The sequence below is a fragment of the Balaenoptera acutorostrata genome, chromosome 1 (genome assembly GCF_949987535.1).
Source record: "Balaenoptera acutorostrata chromosome 1, mBalAcu1.1, whole genome shotgun sequence".
NCBI lineage: Eukaryota > Metazoa > Chordata > Mammalia > Artiodactyla > Balaenopteridae > Balaenoptera > Balaenoptera acutorostrata.
The window spans coordinates 21,260,098-21,279,330 of record NC_080064.1 but is presented as its reverse complement, the minus strand read 5'-3'; the positions used below and the strand labels follow the sequence as shown (position 1 = coordinate 21,279,330).

The 19,233-nt window shown below is 53.3% G+C and overlaps 2 protein-coding genes across 4 annotated transcripts in view; both read right to left on the bottom strand.

Moving 5' to 3' along the window:
• Positions 1-247: 247 nt before the first annotated feature.
• Positions 248-9,227, bottom strand: SFN (stratifin). Its single transcript, XM_007170462.2, has 2 exons — positions 9,142-9,227; positions 248-1,232 (listed from the first exon to the last, which is right to left on the bottom strand). The coding sequence occupies exon 2, from the start codon at positions 1,226-1,228 to the stop codon at positions 482-484; it is 747 nt and encodes a 248-aa protein (XP_007170524.1). The 5' UTR covers positions 1,229-1,232; positions 9,142-9,227; the 3' UTR covers positions 248-481.
• ZDHHC18 (zinc finger DHHC-type palmitoyltransferase 18) overlaps positions 5,439-19,233 on the bottom strand; it is a 26,915-nt gene continuing 13,120 nt past the window's right edge. Inside the window, exons 3-10 of one of the 3 annotated variants that reach the window (XM_007170614.2) lie at positions 14,189-14,338; positions 12,599-12,736; positions 12,420-12,468; positions 11,795-11,897; positions 10,160-10,272; positions 9,142-9,241; positions 6,701-6,775; positions 6,040-6,143 (exon numbers count right to left, since the gene is read on the bottom strand). In XM_007170614.2, the coding sequence (XP_007170676.2) occupies positions 6,737-6,775; positions 9,142-9,241; positions 10,160-10,272; positions 11,795-11,897; positions 12,420-12,468; positions 12,599-12,736; positions 14,189-14,338 (692 nt within the window). In that variant the 3' untranslated portion in view covers positions 6,040-6,143; positions 6,701-6,736. Of the gene's footprint in view, positions 6,144-6,700; positions 6,776-7,220; positions 9,242-10,159; positions 10,273-11,794; positions 11,898-12,419; positions 12,469-12,598; positions 12,737-14,188; positions 14,339-19,233 lie in introns of those variants that run through there. The other 2 variants (XM_057542663.1, XM_057542667.1) reach the window with 2 other exon arrangements.

Sequence of the window (19,233 nt, the reverse complement as noted above, 5' to 3'; positions counted from 1 at the left end):
GACATGCTTTCCCTCTCTTCCTTGGTCTTGCTCACTGCACGCACACACGCGCACACACACACTCTCTCTCTCTCTCCCTCTCTCTCTCTCTCTCTCATCTCCAGCCTCTGCCACACAGTTGAGTTCTCAGCCACAAGGGTGGGACACTCCTCAATTCCTAAGACCCAGAGGCAGCAGGGGCAGGAGGGGGGCGGGGTGGGGAGGAAGTGGCCAGGTTCAGGGGTGGGGTCGGGGGGCGGAGGTGCAGAGAGCAGGGCTGGGTGGGATGACCAGTGGCCAGGAGCACCTGACAGCTGCAGGAAGCATGGAATCCTCTGGCTTCAGGTGGCCTCAGCTCTGCTGGTTCCTCTCTGTGGAGCCTTTCTGAGCTGGGGCAGAGCATCTGGGGAGAAGGGTTGGGCCTCCCACCCCGTGCAAGTCCTCTCTGCCAGGAGTGGGGGACGAGCGGGCAGGGCAGGGCAGGGAGGGCAGCGGGCACGGCTCAGCTCTGGGGCTCCTCGGGAGCCTCGCACCCCTCTTCCCCGGCGTTGTCGGCCGTCCACAGCGTCAGGTTGTCCCGCAGCAGCTGCATGATGAGGGTGCTGTCTTTGTAGGAGTCCTCACTGAGGGTGTGCAGGTCAGCCATGGCCTCGTCGAAGGTGGTCTTGGCCAGCGAGATGGCCTCCTCGGGGCTGTTGGCGATCTCATAGTGGAAGACAGAAAAGTTCAGGGCCAGGCCCAAGCGGATGGGGTTGGTGGGCGGCATCTCCTTCTTGCTGATGTCCATGGCCTGCTGGTAGGCCGACCGGGCTGAGTCAATGATGCGCTTCTTGTCATCACCGGTGGCCACCTCAGCCAGGTACCGGTAGTAGTCGCCCTTCATTTTCAGGTAGAAGACCCGACTTTCGGCGTCACCGGCCTCCTTGATGAGATGGGTGTTCAGCAAGCCCAACACCGTGTCGCATACGCCCCGGAGCTCCGTCTCCACCTTCTCCCGGTACTCTCGCACCTCCGGGCCCTTCTCTTCTGAGCCCTCCTCGTTGCTCTTCTGCTCGATGCTGGACAGGACTCTCCACGCGGCCCGCTGGCCACCCACCACGTTCTTGTAGGCCACTGAGAGCAGGTTGCGCTCTTCGCAGGATAGCTCCTCACCCTTTTCCACGGCTCTCTTCATGAAGGCTGCCATGTCCTCATAGCGTTCAGCCTGCTCGGCCAACTTGGACTTCTGGATCAGGCTGGCTCTCTCCATGGCTCTGGGGACAGACAGACAGGCGGCGGGCTAACTGGCTGCCTCGGAACCAATGCTGTGTTCTGTGCCTCTCCTGCTCTCCGCCTGCCTTTTGGCTGGAAGGCCAGGCCCAGAGCAGGGTGGGGAGGGGCAGGGGGCGGGACTGGGGCCCCGGACCTGCCTCCTCTCCTCTTCCCCCCACACCCTTTCCGGCTCTTCCTTAAAGGTGAAAGGGCTGGGATGTGGGGTGAGTCATTGGGACAGTCAGCAGGAGAAATCTGGGCGTTGGCCGCACCTGCACTGACACCTCTCCAGCCTCCAGGCTGCCCCCTCTTGTTCAGGGCTTCCATTACATTCCCACACGAGGTAGCTGCCCCAGTTTCTCAAATCAGATCCTCCTTCACCGTGTCCTTCCAGGGGCTGAGGATGGCTTCAGCTACCTGACTGCTGTGGGCCTAGGCAGAGCCCATGAAGCCAGGTGCAGGAGGATGGGGTTCCTGATCCTGCCAGGTACATTTCCCCCGTTGGCTCAGGTGAGATAACTCATTGTTTAGGTAGGGCTGTAGTTTCCCAAGCACCTTCATACCCATGATCTATAGTCTCTGCTGTGTCTCTGCGAAATGGGCAGGACTGTGACTGCTACTCCCACTGCAGAGATGGGAATACTAAGGCTCAGAGAGGGATGAGATTTGCTCAGGGTCACACAGCTTTGGCTTCTCTCCCATCAAGGCTTCTGACTTGTGAGCTCCAGGCTGTATTTAGAAGTAAGATGCAGGCTTCTTCCAGAGTCTACCTGAAAGGGTTCCATCCCCCACTCGTCACTCCCCCTCAGGGTCCTGTCCCCTCTGAGCTCCCAAAATGCACAAGCAGCAGCATTCAGGGTGCCACTTAATGAGGTGTTTAACGAGCGGCTTCTGACGCTCCAGCCCAGCCTCTGTAATCAGTCACCCAGTAGGTTTTTTGGATACTTTCCCCATCACAGCACAATTTTCCCTTTCAAGTTGGTGGCCTGTTGCCACTTGTCTGAGGACTTACCCTCTGGCTCTCCACACCAGGTCACCTCGCCCCTCCAAGCCACCTGCCGTCATGCATCAGTGGGGCTCACAGAGGGTGGGGACCCAGCTCACTGACTATCCCACTTTCCTGCCTGACTCAGCCCGCCTTCTGTCAGAGGCTGGGAAGCAGGCCACCTGGGTACTCTGCCCAGTTTGCTTCCCCAGGGCGGGATGCTAGTAACCGGGAAGAGAGACAGGACCGAAAAAAAGGAAGTGGCTGTCACACGGGCCATTTTGTTTTACGGGGCAGCAGTCCCGGCTGAGTGCTGCCTTCCCCAGCCTGCCTCTCAGAAGTTTCCCTGCCCCTTCCCGTTGACCATGGCCCCACCCCTGACCCCTGGCAGAGGCCTCAGAGATGGAGACTGCTCTGTTGCCAATCTTCTGTCCCTGTTCACTGAGGTGCTGTCTTTGTGTCAGCCAAGAATTTCACCTAAAGGTGTTGGCATTGCACCTATGAGGGTGAGTTCCTGCTTATCTGCTCCACCCCTAGCCAAAGCTCAGATGGGACTCAGGGGTGGGGTTCCTCTCTCTGGGATCCAGCCAGTTTAATCCTTGAACCAGGACTGTTTCACAGGCCTTTCCGTCCCTAGTTCCTCTTGGTGTCTGAATACCCACCCTCCCCTCCTGGAGGGACTCTGAGGCCAGAACTCTGAGGCCCAAAGATGAGATCTGCCTCTTTGAAGGAAAGGTAAGGACAAGTCTGAGCTGATGCTATAGGTTCTCCAAGGAAGCAGAAGGGATTTTAGGCTTGCCATCCCGAAGGCTTTGCTTAAATCAGATCACTGACACGGAAAACGTTGGAAACGAAATACACTAAAGTACCAATTTACAGAGTATATCTTTAGGTAGTAGGAGTCTAAGTGGGTTTTTTTTTTTTATTTTCCTAGTATCTTCAGGTTACCAGTGGTGAATGTTTATTATTTTTCTATGACAGACAGAATAGCCTAGTATCTTTGGAATCAGACTGCCTGGGTTCAGTTCTCACAAGCTGCTGTGGCTTTGTCTAAGTGACTTAACCTCTGTGAGCCTTGGTTTTCCTAAGTATAAAATGGGGCTTGTTGTGAGGAAAGCACTTAGTAGAGTGGATGGTAACTATTAATATCGTGTGAAAAAAAATCCACATGATAATGTTTATTATTATAAACATATACACTCAAAGCACTAATATGGAGCTGGTTTCTATGAAATAAGGAAGGGTCTCAAACCGGGCCTCAGCCGAAGGCCAGACCCTGCCCAGCTGCAGAGAAGACGAATGACTGGTCAGATGCACTCGCTCAGCACTGCCTCCTTGCTCTCCAGCCCAGGCGTTCCTCTGGCCTACGCAGGCCCTGGGGCCTCAAGGACCTTCCTTCATACTAGTCATCCAGCTCAGGCTTTCCCAATTCCCGGGGGAAAGCAGGAGATTCCCAGAACACTAGAAACCTGGAGGGCAGGGCCTGATAGGCCTAGGAATTTTGGAGATGCTTCTGTCTCAAGGGAGGAAGCATTCTCTTCCTACCGCTCAAGCCAGGAGACCTGATGGTTCACACCACAAGCTCTATGCCCTCAGCACAGCGATAAGCAGGGGAAACGACGCCTCTTCACTTCTTCCCCTCCCCTGCTGAAGAAGCTCAGGGGGTGAATTTGGGAGCCGGGCTACCTAACACCTCCTGCCCGCTCTGGCCTGTCGGTCCTGACTCAGTTCCTGTCTCAGGCACCTCCCTTTGCCTCCAGGCCTCCCTTTCCCAAGTCCAGGAGCCCAGGCAGGCAGGAGGCAGCAGGCCCTGGCAGGGCACGGAGTTCCACCGTCAGCCACCTGAGTCAGCAGGACAGGAGCGGGGGCTGCAGCCCAAAGGGGCTTTCCTCATCCTGCCTGCTACCTCCCTACCCTCCCATATAGCATCCATCCTACCAGCAGGATCAAAGCCTCTGGTCTCACAGACAACCGATCCGTCTTAGCCGGTAATAACAGGCTTTGAAGGGTTGTGGCATAGAGAAGATAGCAACCAGTTGCTATCTACCTCCATTGAGAAAAAGGCTAGGGCTCTGATTGTAGCAGGAGGGACTCTGGTTAGACTGCAGAAAGAACTTCCTAGGAAATTTTTTCAGTCTTGGAATGATCAAATTAAACAGGTGACTGGAAGAAACCATGGCACCTTCTCCCTTGGTTAGCTGTGAACAAGGGTTCAGTTATTCAGCTAAGAGCTCACTCTACTAGTTGGTTGCCTTTGGGAGAGAGATTAGATTACTTTTAAGTGACTCAGCTATCTGAGTCTTTTCTTCCTCAAGGTGCTGCTGTTTAGAGTACCCTAGGTCTCCTAGGCCATTCCAGTCGAGGACACAGTGTGGAATTACTGGAAAGAGAATGGAATAAGGTCCGGGTGTGGAACTGCATCCCAGCTCTATTATAAGGCTTTGAGCAGGTCCCTTTTTGCCTTTTGGCCTCAGTTTCCCCATCAGTACAAGGAGGCCAACACAGATCATCACTAAGCCCCCTGTTGGCTCTGAATGACATTCTCTAGTTTTAGGGTTTCTCCCTCTGAGATCCTCCTCCCACAGCAGCCAAATTCATTCCTTGGGTGGTGCAGAAGGGTCAGAGGTTGGGGCAGAGATCAGGTTCAAATCCTGGATTTATCAGCTGGGAGACCCTGGGAAATTTCTGTGCCTTTCTTGAGCCTCTGTTCCCTCACCTGTAAAAAGGCTGTCATTGCCTTCTTCATAGGTTTAGGGAAGAGAATGGGCAAGCCCTTGCTAAATGGCCACTGTAATTATTTTTTAGCTCTTAGCACACTGTGTGTGTATCTCAATGTGGGGCGGCAGCTGGGGAAAGGGAAGGTTCCATTGTTACCCTGGGCTGGGCTCAGTTCAGGGGTGTGACAGTCCCAGACTGGAGTTAAACCCTCTGTCCCAGCCTAGGCTGGGACCTTTCCGACTTCAGAGGTCAGCTAAGGTTTGAAGGTCTCTGGAACTGAGACCAGGAGTTCTGGAGGGGCAGGGTGAAGACGACACTAGCCACTCTGCCTGTGTCACTTCTGGCTCCGTTGGGCCTCTTTTTTAAATCTCCAGAACAGCACTGACCAGCTGACAAGGCTGGCGATGAGGGTAAGCCAGATGTTCTGCAGATTCATCACAGGCCCCAGCCCTGGACCCCAAAGCAGAGGTGGTACCAGACAGCCAACGGTATGGCAAGAGGGAAATCTTTATTTTGGTTAAAAAAGGTACAGGACAGCAGACAAGCAGCACCCACCCCACGCCCATGGGCTCAGCAGACTTCCTAGGCCCGGCCTGGCTTCCTTTAGTTCCTCTGGAGAGCACGGGGCTGTCAGAGCCAGCTCAGTCCCTCAGTGCCTGGAGCAAAGGGTACAAGCATTCTCCTGGCGTCCTTCCTGCTCCGGGGGCGGGGGTGGGGCCATGGGAACAGTGTCAAACCAGCTGTGCTTAGGACAGTCACCGAACTTGTTCAGCAGCATCAGTCAGCACCCCAGACGGCTCCTGAAGAAACCTGCTCGGCTCGACTAGAGCTGTGCCTGATTCTGGGGCTGGGCAGGCTCTAAGGCAAGATTCCTAGAGTCCTGACTCCTTACAGATCCGGGGAAGGGAAAGGAGAGCAGAGGAGGGGAGGGCGAGTTTCGGCGTAGTATTACGTCATCGTGCCGACAGCAGCTTTATGGCTTTCTACACTGGCCGCGTGGAGGGGGGCGGGGGCAGAGAGGCCAGCCCCTGCCTCCTATGGGGGGCCCTAGTGAGAACACGTGTGGGGCAGGCTTGGGGGCAGACCCTGTAGGCACAGACGGTGGCCCGGGTTAGGCAGGTGGAGGTGCCGGGCGCCTGGCTCCCCCCAGGCCGCTCCTGGAGAGGCAGAGAGCAGCGGTCCTCAGGAGGTCCTTAAGCCCCCGCACATACTGGAGATCCAGGGCAGGACAGCAAAGAAGGAGAAGAGAGAGGGTTAGCGAGATCGGGAGGAGAGAGGAGGCCCACAGGGGTGCCACAGCGCCTGCCTCTTCCCCACAGAAGGGCCAAGGCTCGGGCAGCAGGCAACAAAGCAGGAGGGAAAACGGGCAGGTGAGAGAAAGCTCAGCAGGGGCAGAAAGCCAGGACACAGTGTTAGTGATCAAGGGCCCCTGCACACCAGGACACCACCCGAACAGCCCCAGCACCTCAGGGCAGGTGCGCATCCTCTCCCCGACCTCGCTCTTCACCTCCTGCTCCAGCTGGGGAGCTGCTCTGTGCGAAGCCACATCCTCAGTCCAGAGTGGGGCTGGGCTTTTAGACCTGCCCCAACACCCCGGCCCTTCTGCTTAGGGGGCAGTCCTGGGGGCCCTACCACGGCCAGCACACACACCACACCACACACCAGACAGATGAACGGGCTCCGTGGGGTTGGCGAGGCATGCGATGAGGACGACACGGTGTGTGAGGGGAGCGGGCGGTGCTAGCTGACGGGGAGATACAGTCTTACCAGCTAACCCTCTGCAAAGAGGCCTGTTAGCTCCCCTCAGGCTGTGCAGGAGATGGCAAAATCCTGACAGGTGTCCTGGGGGAGATACCAGAGGTGGGCCAGCGTTACGAGCTGTCTGGCCGGGCCCTGCTGCCCGGGCGGGGGCGGGGGCCAGGGAGGCTCTGGCTCTCAAACTGGAATCCACTGCCTTATAAACATTTTCTTAGCTGAGCAGTCACTGGGGGTCAGCACGGAAAGACAGCAAGGAGGAAGAACTCAGGGGTCTCCAAGCCCCCAGGGCAGGGGAAGGTAGAGGCAACAAAGAAGGGACAGGATGGCCTTTTCTTACACACCTGCGGGGGCCTAGCTGCAGCCCCCTCTGCTCAGCCTCCAGCCAGGGGAGGAGAACGGTAGCCAGATCACTGGGCTGCCTGCCTTCTTTCTGTCTCCCCAGGAAAGACCAAGTTTGGCTGGAAGAATAGAGGGCTGCCAGTTGGGGCCTCAGCAAAGAAAGAGCAAACAAAAACCAAACCAAAGCAAATCAATTCTTAAAAACAAAAATTTTATTACAAGCAGGAACAAAGAATACTGGCTTAAATAAAAGGCAGGTAGGAGTCCCCTCCTCTGGCCAGCTTCCTCCCCACCCCCACTGCCACAGCAGCATGGCCCAGGGTCCTGAGGCTGGGGCGAAGCTGCTTCTCCCAGAGGGAACCCCTTGCAGCTGCCACTTCTCAGCTGCCTGTGACCCACTAGCCTCTGCAGCAAGGAAGGACAAGATGCGAGGACTTCCTATGTCACTTTCCAAGGGCTTCAGCCCACTTAAAGGGCCAAGGAAGGAGACAGAGGGACAATTTCCTATCTATTTTGACAAGAAACTAAAACTCCCAGGAGAGGAGGGACGTCCTCTAAGTTTCTGACCCAGATTTAGGCCAACCTTCACTCATCTCTTGGCCCACCCTGTTCCTTCCTTTTCTCTGGAGGGAGGCCTCCAGTTGGCCGACTCCCCATGCTCTAGCCCCTGGCACTGGGTCCCCTACTCAGACCTTGGAGGAGGGAGTGTGGCGTGCAGGATGGCAGCCACTCCCCACAGCCATTACGCCAGCCACCTGACCAGGCCCCAGCCGGTCTGGGCAGGTCCCAGCTGGAAGCCTGACCTGGGGGCCTGGCGGCTGAGTCCCAGCCACTGTTTATCTGAAGTACTTGGAGGAGGGAAAGATAGGAGGATGGGGCTGAACTGCCGCAGGAGCCCAGGGGTCTCCTGTGACCAATGCACACACTCCCTGTCCCCCTGGTTCAGGCTGCTCCTGCTGCTGCCACCACCGGCTGACACCCCAGGGGGACAGTGGGGAGTGAGACAACCCTGGGGGAGTGGGAGCCAGCCACATTCATACACGGGCACGCGAGCGCACACACACATACACACACACACTCACTCACTCATGGCCAGAAGGTCTCTTGTAATAAACTTATTAAAACCAAGTTGCCTTCTGATAACCCTTAACCTGGCACTACACAGATAGCAATGTGGCTGACTTCTTTTTTCTTCTTCCATTTAAAAAAGGCTATGTAGAAAAGAGGTCTATAAAATTGTGCAAAATACCCAGCATTAATAAACCCATTTCAAGTATTGCCAGCATGAGTATAACCTGCCCATCCCCAGACCTGACTGGGGAGAAAGGTGGGGGGCCAGGCTGGGCCCCTGTTGAACCGTCCATGGGCAGAGAGAGGGCGAGGCCCCCGCCTCCTGGTGTGCTGCCCAGGAATCATGCAGGAGCTGAGGTCTCGGGTGCCTGGCTGGCCGGTTTGGCTTCCTCTGACACAGGCTGCCCCTGCCACCCCCAACTCTGCCCTCTCTACCTGGAGCCCCAGCTCTAGTCTACTGGCCAACTCCATACAAAAACAAAAATGGAAGAAAGAACAATGGCTATCACAAAAAGAATGAAGGAGACCACAGACCAAAGCAGACCCCAGAAGCATCCTCTCCGACAGCCTGCTGTCCAGAGCCGACTGCTCCTCGGTCCTGCTTCACCCCTTGGACCCCGGCCCGGCAGGGCCCAGCAGCTCTCCCACCTCGGAGGCATCACACTCAGTCCGCACCCTCACTCACACGGGGCACGGCTCAGAGGCACGGCAGAGGCTTGGCGTGGTCCCCTGGGCGGCCTCAGGAGCCCTGGCCTCTCTCTCCTGTCACTCCTGCCACTGATCAGCGGGGGGAATTTAGCGCCCAAGACCGTGGGAACCTGGTTTGGGGAGCAGAGGGTACAGCCATGGCACAGTGTGGGGAAAGCCACGCAGGGTGGGAAATAAATACGAAAAGGCTTAAAAAGTCTTTGGCGGCTCTGCTTCCCTTCGGGTGAAATGGGGAGGGTCCTGGCAGGTGTGGAGGGCGGCAGGTGAGTGCGGAGGGGCATACAGGCCAGCAGGTGGCAAGTACTGAGCGTGGTTCAGGGGTGGCCTCCTACCATGCTGGCATCAGGCTTGGCTCTGCAGGCTGGCTCGTCGCTTCTGATGGGCGAGGGCAACACGGTGTCAGACTGCACAAATCCCCTCCGGTCAATCAGGCTTTCAAAATACAAGGTGGGGGGACACATGAGGCCCTGCCTGACACCAGAGCTCCAGGCCGGGGGCTGGATGGCAGGGTCCATCGCCCAGCCAAGGAAAGACCCAGCCCTAGAAAGGCTGAGGAAAGGGGAGCTGCTCTCCAGTTGGCGGCTCAAGACCCTTCCCTTCTGAAAGGGCCGTCCCTGTACTCTGGACACTTGGCTTTTGGCCACAGATTTTACCCACTATTAATTCAAACTGTCCAGCGTTCTGTCGGGCTCCCAGGCTGCAGGTAAGGGGAAGAGCAAGGATGAAAGGGCATTGGGAGATGGTGCAATTCCTACTGTCCTTTCCCTGGGGGCAGGATCGGAGACAGGCATATTGGCTATTGAGCAGGAGGAGGTAGGGATGGTGTTGGGAAGTCTTACCAGCCCCCCTCCCCTGCCCCCACAGTGCCCAATTTAACTCCGGATCTGGACATCTAGCGCCCCCTGGTGTCAGGACAGAGGGGGCGCTTCCCAGCAGGGCTGAGCCACCAGGGCTCTCCTCTGCCAGGAGGAAGACGGAGGCCCCACCCAGTCCAGCCATCAGCACCAGAAAGGCAGTGTCACTCAAGCATGGACAAAACATTAATTGTGGTTACCCCTGGGGAGTAGGATTACATGTGATATACAATACTCTTGTTAATATTTTGTACTTAATTTTTTTCTACAATGAGCGCACGGGATTACAAGTTAAAACTCTCTACAGAATTCCTTTATGTGACAAGTGTCCTGAGTGCATCCAGCAGGGGATGGTGGACAGAGGGCATCTGTGGTGTGGGGAGAGGTCTGCTGATTCTAGAACCTCTTTCAGAGGAATAGACTCACAGGGCCACCCCCTCCCACTGGTCTGGCCAGGCCAGGCCCTATGACCTTTCCCCTGTACCCCCTGGCTTACCTGGGAGGTAGGGGGCCGCAGAGCACAGCACAGCAGTTAGTGATAACACTTTTATGGCTGTAGGGATTGACAGAGGCCTCACCGCCCCTCTTGTTGGACCACGAGCCTTTGATCTGCAAGCAGGAAGGAACTCTGGGTCAGGTACCTCCCTTCATTTCACTTGTTCTAGAGGCTGGGGAAAATCAGCAAATTCTGAAACCAATTCTGGCTAGTCTATTGCAGGGAACATGCCTTTAACCCAGGCCATTCAGTGAGGATGTGGGGGACTGCTGGATGTTGGGGGGCACCCAGAAGAGGAGACGCTAACCAAGACAGAAGACAGAGCAAAGCCAAAGAGAAGCCTCCAAAGGAGACTTTCTGGGTGCATCCTTCCTTCTCTGTCCAGCCACCCAAGAGGGAGGATAGTGCAAGGGCACAGGGCCCAGGCTGACCTGGCCGTGAACTCTGGCTCTGCCACAGACTGGCTGCATGACCCTGGACAGATCACCACTTTTCTGAGTCTCAGTCCTCATTTGAAAAATAGGGAACTCTCTGGTAACACTGTTGGAGCATTAGATGAAATCTTGCCCATCTCTAGCTCTGTGAAGCCGGCTATCAAAGGCACTAAGGAGATTAGCAGTAAAGGATACTGGCTTGAGTTTAACCTAGAGTTTTCCCAACTTATTTGGCCATGACACCCCTTTTTGCTTAACCCCTAGTATTATCCTGCAGAAACAGCCCCCAGGAAATCACCTTGGGAGAAGCTGGCTGACATCATTTCTGCTCTGTACCAATCACCCAGCATGTGATACCCTATTGTGCATGTTAAGTTTTGTTTCCCCAAAAGACAGGCTGAGGTCAAGAAATGTATTTTCTGTTGGTCAGTGGGCCTCTGAGCAGTATCAGATGGTGGCCCTGGAACAGATGCTCTCATTTACTTTTTTGTTGTTTGGAAGGATGGTGGGGCGGGGGGGGGGGGGCGTGGGCGGTCAGGTCTGGCCCAGGGCTGGGCACACAGTGGGTGCTCAAACAATGCTTGTCGGTAGAGATCTACAAGGCAGCAGGTCAGGAGGCTGATGGAGCTTCACCTTTCTGTCCTGGCCGGCCCCCTCAGCAAGGATGCCTCAGAGAGCCCCAGGACATCCTGAGAACAGGCACATTGCTGCTGTCTACAAGGGCAGTGCGGTGGGCACAGCAAGCTTCTGAGTGCAACCCTGGCTCTATCCCTTTCCAGCTGGGTGACCGGGGGCAAGTCACTCAGCCATGAAATGAAGAAAAAGCGTCCTTGTTCCTTCTGCTTCAGAGTTGGCAAAAGGACCCAGAGAGATGATGGAAACTGAAAGAACTCTGGAAATGGTAATGAGCTGGCCAAATGTAATGACGGCTGTGGTGTGAGTGCTGCTCTAGCAGGGCTAGGGAGAAAGCAACCTCGGGACCCTGGGGCCAGCACCGAGCGGGCCTCGGAAGCCTGCACAGGGTCTCCCAGGGCCCGGCCCTGAGCGCTGGAAGGAGATGTCAGGCCACCTCACGTCTCCACCCGCACTTCCCTGGCAGTCTGAGAGTCAGGGCTGCACTGCGGTTGCCCCAGGCTCCCTCGGCCCTGCCTCCATCCTGGGATCAGGCCCAGAGGTGAGGTGTTGCTCCAGCCTTACTCACGTCTTCATTAGTTGTCAGGTTGGAGGCGACGAGGTAAGTGTGAAACCCTGAGAGGCCCAGGATGGACCAGATGGAGAAGAAGCAGATCACCAACTCCAGCACGGTGAGCAGCGCAGTCAAGGAGGCACACGGACACTGGGGCCGGGAGCCTCCCTGTGCCTGGAAGCTGGCCTCGCCAGCCTCTCTCACCCATCCTTCCGTGGAGCTACTTCTCCAGAAAGGATATAACTTTGTAAGCTTTCTGTGATTTCAGATCACCTCCTGGGCCCCAGGCAGGGTTTGGGAGCACCCCAAGGGCAGGACAAGCCCAGGGTGATGGATGGTAGAGGGAATTGAGGATTCCAAACACCAGAACCGCGGACATGGCATGGTCCAGGGAGCTCGGTGTCTTAAGGGAGGACAGGGACTGTGGCCCTGAGAGCTCTCGGCCATCCCAGCTCCACAACAGCGCATTCAGAATCAGCTTCAGCCTGGGGCTGAACAGAAGCAGCTGGTAGACTGGATTCTAGAGCGCAAACATCAGCTCTACTCCATTCCTCTCTGTTTACGGGATGAGGTGCAGGGACCCGCCCCAGTGAAGGGGCCTCGGGTCCCACCAGGGCTCCCCCTTGCCGACAAAGGATATCTCGCTGGTGTCTCCTTCAGAGTGGAGAGGAAGTTGCTTCCCTGAGAGCCTGGGGAGGAAGAGACAGGAGAGGGCACGGCTCAAGGGAGAGTGACCACAGTCCCTTGACCTGGCCGCGCTTGCTGGCCCGGGCCGCCCGCTTGCCCCTGCCCGCACTCCCACCATCATCCCCAACTCACGCAGCGTCAGGTGGGTGACCACGCAGGCGAAGATGAAGGCCGTCAGGAATGAGAGGGAAAGAATGAACGCATAGAAGAAGCGGTAGTTCCGTTTCCCCACACAGTTGCCCACCCAGGGGCAGTGATGGTCAAACCGTTCTGGAAGGGCCAGGGAGATGGGTTAGGGCCGCCCTGGCCCACAACCAGCAGGGGTGTTTAGAGGCCTCTCGCATCTCCACCCCCTCGCTCTCTCCACACGTGACTCTCAGTTCCTCGACACTCCTGGCCTCTGGTCCTTCACCTGACAGGTCCCGTAATTCTTCCTTCTTGTCTCGGCTGCAAGGCCACTTCCTTGAGAAAGTCTCCTCCAACCCCAGACAAGGTAAGGCCCCTGTTATCTGCCTTGTTGCCACGGCACTTATCCTTTGCAGCACTTTGCCCACGTGTGTTTATATATTTATTTACAATTGGTGGGCTGGCCTGTAACCCCTATTCGATTGTGAGCTCCATGAGAGGGCCTGAGCTGAATCCCAGGGTCTGGCAGTGTCTGGTACAAAGAAGAGCCACAGAAAGTACTTGTCGCCTGGCCTACGATCCCAGCCCCATGCCAACAACCAACGACCCCTGTCCCTTGCTCTAAAATAGAGGACCAAGGAGGGGCTGGGCCACTACGTAACTTGTGGAGAACCGGCATTGGAGGCCTAGTCAGAGGGCTGAGCTCACACCAGTACTATGTCCCTGGGGGTGGGGTCACACACAGACCAGTGAGGAAAGTCCCCTGTGGGAATGTGGGTCACAAGCCTGTCGCAGGCCTCACACCCAGGCCAGGGCCCTTCACGGAGGTGGGGGGGGGGGCAGATTCTCAGGGATGAATGACGCCCACTGAGTCACCCACTTCACTGCCTGCTGTCCCGGGTGTTCCCCACTGTTCTCTTGCTCAGGGAGTGCTGAGCTAGCATGATGAGGTCTCCGCCATGGAGACCGGGCACAGTCACGGTGGCTCAGCTCGCCTGGGTCCTCCGCATAGCCTTTCCCTTACAACACCCTCCCAGGGGCGCACCCTGGGTCCCCATCAGAGCTGCCAGGCCTCTGGAGAGCAGGGAGAGGGGACAAAACAGCCTCTGGCTCCCCAGCAACCACTGCAGTTGTGGGTCAGGAGCTTAGCTTCCAAGCCTGGCTATGTCCTCTCCACCTCACCAGCTTAAACTCCTCTGTTCCCAGATTCTTGTCCCTCCAAATTCTGGGAATCAGGTCAAAGTCTTTCAGTATAGCTGGCCCTGGGCCACATATCTAGAATGTCATTGCTCCAGTCTCTGGCTCCTTGGAACCTGGACCTACTGAGGACCAGGCCAAGGCCTGGAAGAAGGGTTCAGGGCATCTCTGTGTCTGCCCCACACTTCAGAGCTGGGGGAAGGAATCCACCAATCCTGCGCTGAAGCCAAGGTACCACTGGTCACATTGAGAGCCCCCGCTCCACAGCCCCTCCTCAGTCACAGCAAATCTGGGTGAACCAGACTTCCTGCCCAGCCCTGGATATTTCAGACACCCCCCACCCCCCATGAGCAACTCCCGTGTCTGCAAGGCTCCATCCCTCTCAGGGCTCCCACTTACCCACACAGTTGTCGCAGACACTGCAGTGTGAGGTCCGGGGCGGCCGAAACATCTTGCAGGTAAAGCAGTACTTCAGCTTCACCACCTGCCCATTGATCATCACCTCCCGGGTCCGAGGGGGTGGCCGGTACGTGGAACTGCCTGTGTTGTCTGAGACGGGGAGGAGAGACAGATGGGGGATGGCCAAGCCCAGAGCCAGGAGCCTCAGCATGGGGGGAAGCCAGTGCTGCCTGGCTGGGACAAGAGAAGCTTTAGGGAAGCTGTTTCTGGGGAACAAACATTAGGGCAAAATCCCTGCCTAAGTGGGGGACAAATCTGAAGAGCTGCTACCACCTACCGAAACTTACTATGTGCCGAGCGCCGCGCTAAAGCTTCACACACCTGCTCACATTCCACTCTAAGGAGGGCTTTCAGAAAGGGAGACCAGGGAAGGCTTCGTGAGGTTTATCTGCATCTAAACAAACCTAGATCTAAGTTCTGGTTTCCAGGAGGTTCAGGAGACAGAGGGACAGAGGACACAATGAGAGTAAAGCTATGACGAAACAATCAGATCCGGAATGTGGGACATCTACAAGACCACTGGCCTGCTCTCTAACAAAAGTCAATGTCAATACTGTACATCAACTATACTTCAATTAAAAAAAAATTTTTTTTAAGTCAATGTCACTTACAAAAGGAGAAGGGAGATGGTTCTAAATTAAAAGAGATTTAAGGGCTTCCCTGGTGGCGCAGTGGTTGAGAATTCGCCTGCTAATGCAGGGGACACGGGTTCGAGCCCTGGTCTGGGAAGATCCCACATGCCGTGGAGCAACTAGGCCTGTGAGCCACAACTACTGAGCCTGAGCGTCTGGAGCCTGTGCTCCGCAACAAGAGAGGCCGCGATAGTGAGAGGCCTGCACACCGCGATGAAGAGTGGCCCCCGCTTGCCACAACTAGAGAAAGCCCTCGTACAGAAACAAAGACCCAACACAGCCTTAAATTAATTAATTAATTAATTAAAAAAAGAAAAAAAAACCTCAAAAGAAACGACTAGTAATTAAAAACATAAAAAAAAAAAGAGATTTAAGAGATATAAACCAATACAATGCTTGATCCTAGACTGGATCCTGTTTCCAAAAACAAAACACAGCAACAAAAGAGATTTGGAGGGTGATGGGGGACAAATGACTATAGATTAGAAATTTGGTAACTATTAATTTTCCTAGATGTGATAATGGAATTGTCATTATGAGGAGGCTATCCTTAAATCTTGGATACATATTGAAGTATTTATGGGTTAGGTGTCTATGATGTATATAATTTATTATGAAATGGTTTAATAAGAATTATGTGTGTGTGTGTGTGTGTGTGTGTATGACACAAATAACTAATCTAGACAGTGAATGTATAGGAATTTGTTGTATTAATTCTTCCCACTTTTCTGAATGTTAGAAATTTTTCATAATAAAAATTTTAAGAGAAAAAAGAAATGCAGAGATGTATGATATTCATGGATTGGCAGACTCAATATTAAAAAAGGATTTATTCTCCCTAAATTAATCTGTAGATACAATATAATCCCAGTCAGGATTTTTTTGGTGTGGAAATTGACAAACTCATTCTAAAATTCACATGGAAATCAAAGGGCCAAGAATAGCCAAGGCACTCTTGAAGAACAAAGCTAAAGGTCTTATACTACGAGACATCAACACTTATGATAAAGCCTTAGCATTTAAGACATCCTGGTTTGGGTACAAGGGTAGAAACGCTGACCAATGGAACAGAACAGAGACTCCAGATATGAACATGTACATGATCGTGTGGTTCACGACAAAGGCAACATTGCAGTGCCAAGAAGGAAGATGGGGGCTTCCCTGGTGGTGCAGTGGTTGAGAATCTGCCTGCCAATGCAGGGGACACGGGTTTGAGCCCTGGTCCAGGAAGATCCCACATGCCACGGAGCAACTAAGCCCGTGCGCCACAACTACTGAGCCTGCGCTCTAGAGCCTGTGAGCCACAACTACTGAAGCCCGCGTGCCTAGAGCCCGTGCTCTGCAACAAGAGAAGCCACCACAATGAGAAGCCCGCGCACCACTATGAAGAGTAGCCCCTGCTGGCCGCAACTAGAGAAAAGCCCACGCGCAGCAACAAAGACCCAACGCAGCCATAAATAAATAAATTTATTTTTTTTTTAAAAAAGGAAGGAAGATGGTCTCCTCCCAATAAACAGTGCAGAGTCCACTGGATACACAAATGGGGGGAAAAAACATATCTGCGCCCCTGCCTCCCACTAAATACAAATTCAATTCCAGATGGACTGCAGCTTGCAATACGAACGTTTTGGATTAAAAAAAAAGAAAAAGAAAAATAGAGCAACCTCATGACTCTGGAGTAGACAAAGATTTCTTAAACAAGACACAAAGGGACTACTCATAAAAGAGCAATATGATAAACAGCATTTTATCAAAATTAAGAACTTCTGTTCATCTAAAGAGATCATCAAGAGAATGAAAAGATGACCTTCAGAGTTATATTTGCAATATGTTTATCTGACAAAGGACAAAGGATGTGTACCCAGAATATGTAAAGAATTCCTACGAGTCAGTAAGAAAAAGTCAGACAACTGAATTCAAACGTGAACAAAAGATTCAAACAGGCATTTCATAAAAGAAGGTGGTCAAATGGCTAATAGACACATGAAAAAGTGCTCATACTTGTTAAGTCATCAGGGAAACGCAAATTAAAACCACAATATATTACCAGTACATATGCACCAGAATGGCTAAAATTGAAAAAAAGAAACAAAAAACCACACACACACACACATCTCTCAAGTGTTGGCAAAAATGTAAAGCAACTAGAAATCTCACATGACCACTCTGGACAACTGTTTTGCAGGAACTACCAAAGCTCAGCATATGCATCCCAGCAATCCCACTCGTAGGTATTTTCCCAGCAGAAATGCGCATGAACTGACATGCACCAAAGACAAGTACAAGACTGTTCTAGCAACAATTCTCAAAATAGCCAAAATCTGGAACTACCCAAACACCCATCAATAGTAGAATGGATAAAAAAAAAAAAAAATTGCAGTATATTCATACAATGGCATTCTATACAGCAACGAGAATGAATGATCCTTAATTACACACGGCAATATGAATGAATCTCACAAACGTTGTGTAAAGTGAAAAATACCCACAGACGTAAGAGCACAAAATGTTCACAAACAGATAAAAGTAATCTATGGTGTTAAAAGTCATGATCGTGGTTATCCTTGGGGGCGGGGGCTGACAGAGACCAGAAAGGGGAACAATGGGGGCTCCTGGGACACCACTGTTTCTTGATCTGGGTGCTAATTACGTGTGTGTTCCAACTGTGAACCCTCAACAAACAGAACACTTACGAGTTGTACACTTTTAGCAAGCCTGTTATACGTCAGTAAAAATCTAAGAAAAAGGAAAAAGAAAGTAACTTGTCCGAGTCACAAGGTGGGTAGGCTGGCAGAGCAGGAAGCTGAACTTAGATCTGCCATATGCAAAACCCACAATTCTACCCACAGAGCCTCTTGGTACCCCAGGCCACAGAAGACCAGCGTTCCCCAGACCAGTGGCTGCTCCCCAGACAGAATTCCGAGAGTCACACAGGGCTGCCTGGGATCCCCAGCCCTCGGCTATGTTCCCAGACATCATTTCCACTGGACTGAGTCCCAGATAATATCTCCAGTTTGGCCACTTGCCCCCGACGATTACTTACTGAGTGACTAGCGTGTGCCAGGCACTATTCTAGGCACTTGGCATGCATCAGTGAAGCAGATTCGTGTCTCACGTTCCTAGCTACCAGAGACTTTCGCTAGGCTGTTTCACCACCACTTCGACTGTAGCATGTTTAAAATGGAACTAAGCATCTCTTCCTTAGCAATGGCAGCATGGTCAAGGCAGGGGGTTTGAGGCCAATGGACATACTCTGAAACCTGGTTTTGCCACTGACTGTGTGTGAGGTTGCAGTCAAATGAACTTTTCTGAGCCTCAGTTTTCTCATCTGTAAAATGTGAATAACAGGTGGAATGGGACACGAATCCTAGCTCCACCTCTTACTAGCTGGGTTTCTCTTGATGATGCCATTTGCTAGATGTGTGACAAGGCAAATCATTTAACCTCTCTGTGCCTGTTTCCTCGATCACTGAAATGGGGATAAGAAGAGTACTCACCTCATAAAGATGTTGCGAGGATTAAATGAGTTAATACATGTGAAGTGACACAAAGTAAATGCTTAAGAAGTGTGCACTGTTACTGCCAGCTCATAGAACTACTGAGAGAAAGAAGGGAAAGAGAACAGGTCACTGAGTGCTACTGTATGCTGAGCACTTTGCATATATTCTCCTCTTTAATCCTGATAACATCCCAGGAGGTAAAGTTATCATCATCATCTCTAGGTTACAGTTAAGGAGCCTTTTCAGTGAGGCTAGTGACTTGTTCAAGGCCACACAGTGGCAGAATCAGGATGTGAACCCAAGTTCCCAAAGCTTGGGCTTGAGGTCTTTTTGTACATTTTGAAGTGTCATAGTGAGTGTTATTTTTCCCTGTCTGGTTCCTTATTTCTGCTGATGGCACAATCCAAGGGCTGAAAGGAACCTCAAAGAGCATATAACACAGCCCCTGGCACATAGCAGATACCTGATAAATGTCCCTTCACTGACTGCCTCTGTTCTAACTCCTTCAGTTTACAAATGAGAAAAGAGGCCCAGAGAGGTCAGGGGATTTGTCCGAGGTCACACAGCCAGTAAGTGGCAGAGGCAGGGGAACCCAGTTCGAAGTCTCCTCGCAGACCTTTCCTTCTCCCTCATCCATGCCTGGCCAGTCACTAGGTCTGGTCAGGTTCTTCCTTCATCACCCGTCACTCTCTCCACTCCCAACACCCTAACCCAGGCCAGGCCCGTATCACCAAACAGCCTCCCCAGAAGACTACCTGCTCCCAGACCCTCTGTCTTTCCACCCGCCTTGTACACACTGTCACATTCCTCTAAATAACCCCTCGTGAGTCACTTCCCAGCTCAGAAACCCTTC

Bases quoted from the DNA above. Each gene is read 5' to 3' on its own strand.
- SFN (XM_007170462.2), bottom strand. From the start codon at position 1,228: ATGGAGAGAGCCAGCCTGATCCAGAAGTCCAAGTTGGCCGAGCAGGCT.